Below are 7,500 nucleotides of genomic sequence, written 5' to 3'. Positions count from 1 at the left end.
TCTTTTTTACACTCGTCTTCTTCCGATATTTTCAACTCAGTTTCCTTCTTTTCCTCGCCTTCTTTTCACATTCTCTCCCCTGTTTATTCATGAGACTTTTTAATATTTCACCCACTCTTGCATTTAGAAGGAGGGAACAAGGAAAACTAAGACAAAAACAAACAAGGCCAGAGACATAAAGAATAAAGTGGTTAAGAGAGAGAGAGAGAGAGAGAGAGAGAGAGAGAGAGAGAGAGAGAGAGAGAGAGAGAGAGAGAGAGAGAGAGAGAGAGAGAGAGAGAGAGAGAGAGAGAAAGGAAAAAAACACACAAAAAAAAAATAAGAAAAAAAACACTCCAGATTTCCACTGACACCAAAACACACACACACACACACACACACACACACACACACACACACACACACACACACACACACACAGGAAAGACGAATACACCCACAACAATATGTATGCATGCACGAATATGTATACGTGTATCCGTGTGGCTGTGTGTGTGTGTGTGTGTGTGTGTGTGTGTGTGTGTGTGTATGTTCTGTCTATCTGTCTATCTCTGTATATGTCCCCCTCCTTAAACATGCATACATCCTCACATCCCCTTTCTTCTCACACGTGTCATCTCCGCAACGTGACAGATCATGGTGTTGCTATAAAAATCCTACCATACTTCACCACCTCAACACCCAAAGCTTACTGGATACGTGTGGCTACATCACCCCTCCCCCCGCCCCCTTTCCTCGCTCCTTCCCTCTCTCCCTCCCTTCCATCCCGGCCTTTGTTTAATGCTACTTCGGTGGGAGTGGTGGTGGTGGTGGTAGTGTTGGTGAAGGAAAGGTGCAAGAGGACAAGGAGAAGGAAGGATGGGAAGAGGAATAATGAAGGATATGATAGTGAATAGATGGTGAAGGAAGGGATGAATAAATGGATGAAGGGAGTGAATGATGAAGGAGAAGGATAAAATTGAGAATGCGGTGGAAGATATGTAGGGAATTGATGGAGTGGTGAAGGAAGTGGTGATGGAAAATGTGAGGAAATGAAAGAAACGACGGAAGAGGGGAAGGAGATTGTACGGGGAGTAACGAATGAAGGAGGCAGTTGAGATTGCGTGGGTTGTGATGAAGGAAGGGGTGAAGGAAGTGGTGGAGTTAAGGAAAGCAGGGTGAAGCAGGCATTAAGGTAAGTCATGAAGGAAAGGAAGGAGGAAAGGATGAAGGAAGGTAATAACAGCAGGGGTGATAAGGCTTCACAACAATACATACATCATTTTCAATACATCATCATATATACGTTACTGAATACAAATATATGAAAAGTTTTCGTTTTTTTTTTGTTTCAACTTTTTTTTTTAATTAGTAACAACTGTTGTGCTTTTAGTTTAATCATTGTGTTTTATTTATGGGGTCATCACTTTCGTACGATGTCACTATATTGTTGTGCATTACATGCATTTTATTTTATTTTATTTTGTTTTCTTTCTAGGTAAATTACTGGTATCGACAAAATAAATTAATTTTTTATTTTTTATTTTTCATTCTGTTTACTTCACTTCCGTTTAATAGCCGTATATTTCTTCATATTATTAGGCAGAGTATCGTATTATTAGGCAGAGTATCGTATTATTAGGCAGAGTATCGTATAATTAGGCAGAGTATCGTATAACACTATATTTTTGTACTCTTTACATTTTTGTTCTAAATCACTGGTATCGAATGAATAAAATTATCTTTTAGATTGTATGTTGTAAGAAAACATTTTTTTTATCACTTCCGTTTAATCGTCGTATGGTAACGCTATATTGTTGTACTCGTTTGTGTGTGTGTGTGTGTGTGTGTGTGTGTGTGTGTGTGTGTGTGTGTGTGTGTGTGAGAATCGGTAGAATAGACTAATATTTTATTTCTTATATCTTAGTTTTTTTTTTTTTTTTTTTTTTTTTTTTTACTTTCGTTCAATAGTCGTACATTTAATTATATTTCTCGGGAGAGTTTCGTACGCTAACGGTATACTGTTGTACCGCAAGGCTTAGTTTCTTTTATAATTGTACATTGTTATCACTTGGTCCAGTCACTTATAACTGTCTTGGTCCAGTCATTTATGCGTATCATGGCTTTTATTTTCACTCCCTCTCTCTTTTTAATTGCACAGTGTTTTATGTTTTTGTTCATTATTTTCTCGGTTCCTTTTTGGTGCATTCTCAGATTTCCGTTTTCAGCACCGCGGCAACTTCATATCCTTCTCTTTCTCCTTCTCTTTCCGACATTTTTCCATTTATTAATTATTTTTCGTTCTCTCGTTTTTCCGAAGAGAATTAATTATCAAATGTTTCCTCTTTTTCCCTCTTTTTTTTTCCCCCTCTCTCCTTCTCACGACTTGTTGCTTCATGGATTAAATATTCCTCCTGACGTTGAATTACTGAATACTGAAGAGCCAGGGACAGGCCCACGCCCCCTCGCGAGCGCGCGCGCAAACACACACACACACACACACACACAAAAGAGAGCAATTTAGGAAGAGAAATGCTTAACTATTATGAAAGGAAACCATATTTACTCACTCTCTCTCTCTCTCTCTCTCTCTCTCTCTGTCTCTGTCTCTCTCTCTCTCTCTCTCTCTCTCTCTCTCTCTCTCTCTCTCTCTCTCTCTCTCTCATATACATTATTCAACATCTGTTAGTGGAAAGAGGGATGAAGCCGGAAGACGAGGAGGAGGAGGAGGAGGAGGAGGAGGAGGAGGAGGAGGAGGAGGAGGAGGAGGAGGAAGTGGAAGTGGTGGTGGTGGTGGTGGTGGTGGTGGGAGGCTAAAAAGGAGGGAGATATGAACTGATAGAGAGAGAGAGAGAGAGAGAGAGAGAGAGAGAGAGAGAGAGAGAGAGAGAGAGAGAGAGAGAGAGAGAGAGAGAGAGAGAGTCACCTCACGTACCACACCAAACCACGGACCATTGACTATGAAGAGGAAGCCAAAATAGTACTCTTAAACTCTCTCTCTCTCTCTCTCTCTCTCTCTCTCTCTCTCTCTCTCTCTCTCTCTCTCTCTCTCTCTCTCTCTCTCTATCAACTCACTACTTATTCATCTTATCTTTCATTCACTTTTCCCACGGCGTCATCTGAGGGAGACACAAACGAAAGCAAAGGAAGAGGAGGGTCACAAGAAGAGGTGGATACGGACGATCAAGAGGAGCAGGTGGGGGATTACAGAACCTTCAAGAGGAGAGGTGATGTTAACTCGGGTATATTGCCCTGTGTGGATACGAAGATTTGCCGAAGAAAGAGGAAAGAGAGTAAAGAGGAAGAGGAAGACAGAAGTAAAAAAAAAAGTGTAAGAAAAAAGAATATGAGAGGTACAAGAGGAAGAGGAAGATGTGGAATTGAAGAAGTGTACAAAAAAAGAGGAAATGTGGTTAATTACATACATTCAAGAGGCGAAGATGAGTAATTTTAAGAAAATCAAGAGGAAAGGTTGATAAATATAAGAATTCAAGAGGAGAAGGAAAAGACGGAAGACTGATTCCAATTTGTTGAAGAGGAAGAAGGAGAATATAAAGTAAAAAGAAAAAAAAACATAAGAGAAAGAGGAAGAGGAGGATTAAAACGGATATATCAAGAGGAGCAAAGAGGAGAAGAGGGCTATTACTTTACTGATGTTCCTTTTTTTAGAGTCCTTTACAATTTGCATTCATTTAGATCGTATGTAATAATTGATGCACCTGTCACACACACACACACACACACACACACACACACACACACACACACACACACACACCTGTCAAGTCATTGTTGTCACACACACACACACACACACACTCTCTCTCTCTCTCTCTCTCTCTCTCTCTCTCTCTCTCTCTCTCTCTCTCTCTCTCTCTCTCTCTCTCTCTCTCTCTCTCTCTCTCTCTCTCTCTCTCTCTCAAATTAACACCAAAAACCTTTCATGCGAGAGCGGCAGATGGAGAAACAGACAGACAGACACACACACACAGACAAAGACAGACAGATATCAGACGAACAGAGACACAGAGAGAAAAAGACAAAAAAAAAAAAAGACAAACAGACGGACGCACGGATAAAAACAGACAGAGAGACTGACAGACATATATACCCACATACAGACAAACAGACAGGCAGACAAAGTTGTATATAAAAAGAAGAGAGAAAAAGTGAATATTGGTAACCCGAAACGAACACAAAATAAAATTCATTGATGTATTTAACGCGATGGGCAAAAAAAGGTTGAAAAAATATGGAGCTGGGGAGGGAGGGAGAGAGAGAGAGAGAGAGAGAGAGAGAGAGAGAGAGAGAGAGAGAGAGAGAGAGAGAGAGAGAGAGAGAGAGAGAGAGAGAGAGAGAGAGAGAGAGAGAGAGAGAGAGAGAGAGAGAGAGGATAAAAAGTCCCCATCTCTTTTCACACAGCGGTGAGTTTTATGGCAGGCAAAGAAAAAAAAGTGAAAAAAAAAATGACAGGAAGGGAGAAAAATAACTAATATTTCTATGTATTGAAATAGAAATATAGACTTTATTTATTTATTAACGTATCTGTTTATCTATTTATCTATTTGCCTATGTATCTATTATTGTATTTACCTTTATATCTATTTGTCTATCTATCTAACTATCTACCTATTCCTCTATTTATCTACTTACTATAATCTTCCAATTAGCAACACTATCAGAATCATTAAATGTTTGTTTTGCTTGATCTCTCTCTCTCTCTCTCTCTCTCTCTCTCTCTCTCTCTCTCTCTCTCTCTCTCTCTCTCTCTCTCTCTCTCTCTGCCTGTCTCTCATTCACGGATTATTCAATTACTAATCCATTTCAGTCCATTTAATCTCCTCCCTCTCCTTCACTCCCTCTCCTCTCCCCTCCTCTCTTCCTTCCCTCTCCACTTCCACTTCTATTTCCAAATTCCTCCCTCTCTCCCCTCCCTGTCAATCACTTGCCCTCTTACCTACCACTTCCTCTCTCTCTCTCTCTCTCTCTCTCTCTCTCTCTCTCTCTCTCTCTCTCTCTCTCTCTCTCTCTCTAAGAAACAAGCACCTGAGCCATCTGTAGAATCCTCGGCAGCTCATTGGTGGACAGGGAGGAGGAGGGAAGAGCTATGATGATAATAAAGATAACAACAACAACAACAACAACAACAACAACAACAACAATAATAATAATAATAATAATAATAATTGTATAAGTGCGCTCTCTCTCTCTCTCTCTCTCTCTCTCTCTCTCTCTCTCTCTCTCTCTCTCTCTCTCTCTCTCTCTCTCTGCGCTTCCTCCAGTTTCCTCTAATCCCTCTCCTCCTCCTCCTTCTCTTTCTTTAGTTATCTCTCTTCCATCTCCTCCTACACTTTTTTTCTCCAGCTTCTTCCTCCTTCTGCTCCTTTTCCTCCTTCTCTTCTTAAGAATAAAGCTTATATATATTGCAAAGGTCTCTGCCACACACACACACACACACACACACACACACACACACACACACACACACACACACACACACACACACACATACACACATCCTAACTCGTCCTCTCTGTTCCTTCCCACCCCTTCCCTCCTCCCTCCCACACACCCCATGACCACAGCACAATATCCCTCTTCCTCCCTCCATTCCCCCCCACCTCTCACCAATATCACCCAACACCCTTCTACCCAAAACACTCTTAAAATTCCCTAAAAACACCTTCACTATCATATAATCGCATCTGTATCACCCAAACACGCAGCAAACATCCGTACAACACCTTAATGTTTTACCTCATAATACAGTTGTGGCTCAGAATATTTAAAACAGCCACATACACCTTCGCATCTCTTCCCACTAGTTCACCACTACCCTAAACACGCAAGATAATGCAGTCAAGTCTTCCCGTAAACGTCTCCCCTCACAAAAAAAAAAAAAAAAAAACACCTTAGAAAATTTAAAAGCAACAAAAAAGATCAGTAATAATTAAGCAAACACCCTTGAACTTATCCATCCATCCACAACATCCTGTAAAAACACAAAATAAATAAAACAAATAAATAAATAAACACTAAAAAACGAAAAAAAAAACATTAAAAAACACACCCTAAAAAAAAAACACTCCGAAAAACACACACACCAATAAAAAATAAATAAATAAAAAAATGAAAAAATACCCACAATAAACTATTACCACCACCACCACCACCACCACCACCACCACCACCACCACGTCTTATTCCCCCGCACCTCCAGAAATGCGGCGATCACAACGTGGGGAACAAGACCAAGTACTACACGATGGCCCGCACCACGCCCCCCGCCACCAAGATCGTGAAGGCGCTGGTGTCCCTCATGCTGGAATATCGGTGGCGCCACTTCGTCCTGCTTACAGAGGCCGCGTCTACCTTTGAGCAAATTAGTGATGCTGTGCAGGTGAGTGGCGACGGCAGGTAAGAGGATTAATTGGCGTGTGTGGGAGGAGGAGGAGGAGGAGGACGAAGGCAAAGGTGATGCTGAGAAAAAAAAAAGGAAGAGAAGGACGAGGAGGAGGAGGAGGAGGTGGAAAAGGTGAAGCTAGTGGGTGAAGAGAGAAGAGGAGGGTGTTGCTAGTAGTAGTAATAGTAGTAGTAGTAGTAATAGTAGAAGGAGGAGGAGGAGGAGGAGGAGGAGGTATTGGTTTTACTGGGAAAGAAAGAGGAAGAGATGTTCATAAAAGAGGAGAAAAGAACAGGCGGTGATGTTAGCAGTGACGAAAAACAAGGAGAAGAAGGGAAGAAGAGAGAGAGGGAGGGAAAAAAGAGGAGAGAAAGACGAAAGAGGAGAGAGAGAAACAGACGAGAGGAAGAGGGAAGAGAAGAGAGAGGGAAGAAGGGGAGGTAAGGAAGAAGAGGAGAGAGAGGGAAGAAGAGGAGAGAAAGGGAAAAGAGGAGAGAAGAGAAAGAATAAGAAAAGAGAGAGGAGAGAAGGAGGAGGAAGAGGAGGAGGTGAAGCTAGTGGAAGAGGAGAGAAGACGAGAGAGGGCTGACAGTGGGAGGGAAAGAGGAGGAGGAGAAAGATGAAGATGATGTTAGTAGGAAGGAAGGACGAGGAAGATGAGATGAGGAGAGGATGCTAGGAGGAGGAGGAGGAGGAGGAGGAGGAGGAGGAGGAGGAGGAGGAGGAGGAGGAGGAGGAGGAGGAGGAGGAGGAGGAGGAGGAAGAGGAGGAAGAAGAAGAGATAGAAGAGGCAAAATTACACGAAAGTTTCCGGGAAGGAAGTAAAGGAGGGAAATAAAATGTGACTGATGAATGAGGAATGAGAGATTGTGGTAAGATGTAAGAGAGAGAGAGAGAGAGAGAGAGAGAGAGAGAGAGAGAGAGAGAGAGAGAGAGAGAGAGAGAGAGAGAGAGAGAGAGAGAGAGAGAGAGAGAGAGAGAAGGAAAGACACGAAAGACGATGGAGAGAGGAAATGAAGATAAATAATTAATGAAGACGTAGTAGGAGTCAAAGAGAAGAAGAAGAAGAAGAAGAAGAAGAAGAAGACAGAAGTGGGAGAAAGGAAAGGAAAGTAAGA

At 41.7% G+C, this 7,500-nt stretch overlaps 2 protein-coding genes across 3 annotated transcripts in view; one reads left to right on the top strand and one right to left on the bottom strand.

The window, feature by feature from the left end:
* The window catches only part of LOC135115376 (ER membrane protein complex subunit 8-like), a 123,155-nt gene that overhangs the window by 57,183 nt on the left and 58,472 nt on the right, over positions 1-7,500 (bottom strand). The gene's annotated exons all lie outside the window — the stretch shown is intronic.
* Positions 1-7,500, top strand: part of LOC135115374 (guanylate cyclase 32E-like) — an 88,049-nt gene that overhangs the window by 35,892 nt on the left and 44,657 nt on the right. Inside the window, 1 exon segment of the mRNA XM_064032082.1 lies at positions 6,200-6,379. Coding sequence (XP_063888152.1) covers positions 6,200-6,379 — 180 coding nt within the window.

Source organism: Scylla paramamosain, chromosome 29, assembly GCF_035594125.1.
Source record: "Scylla paramamosain isolate STU-SP2022 chromosome 29, ASM3559412v1, whole genome shotgun sequence".
NCBI lineage: Eukaryota > Metazoa > Arthropoda > Malacostraca > Decapoda > Portunidae > Scylla > Scylla paramamosain.
Note: the sequence above shows the minus strand (reverse complement) of the source record. Positions and strands in the feature narration are given on the sequence as shown.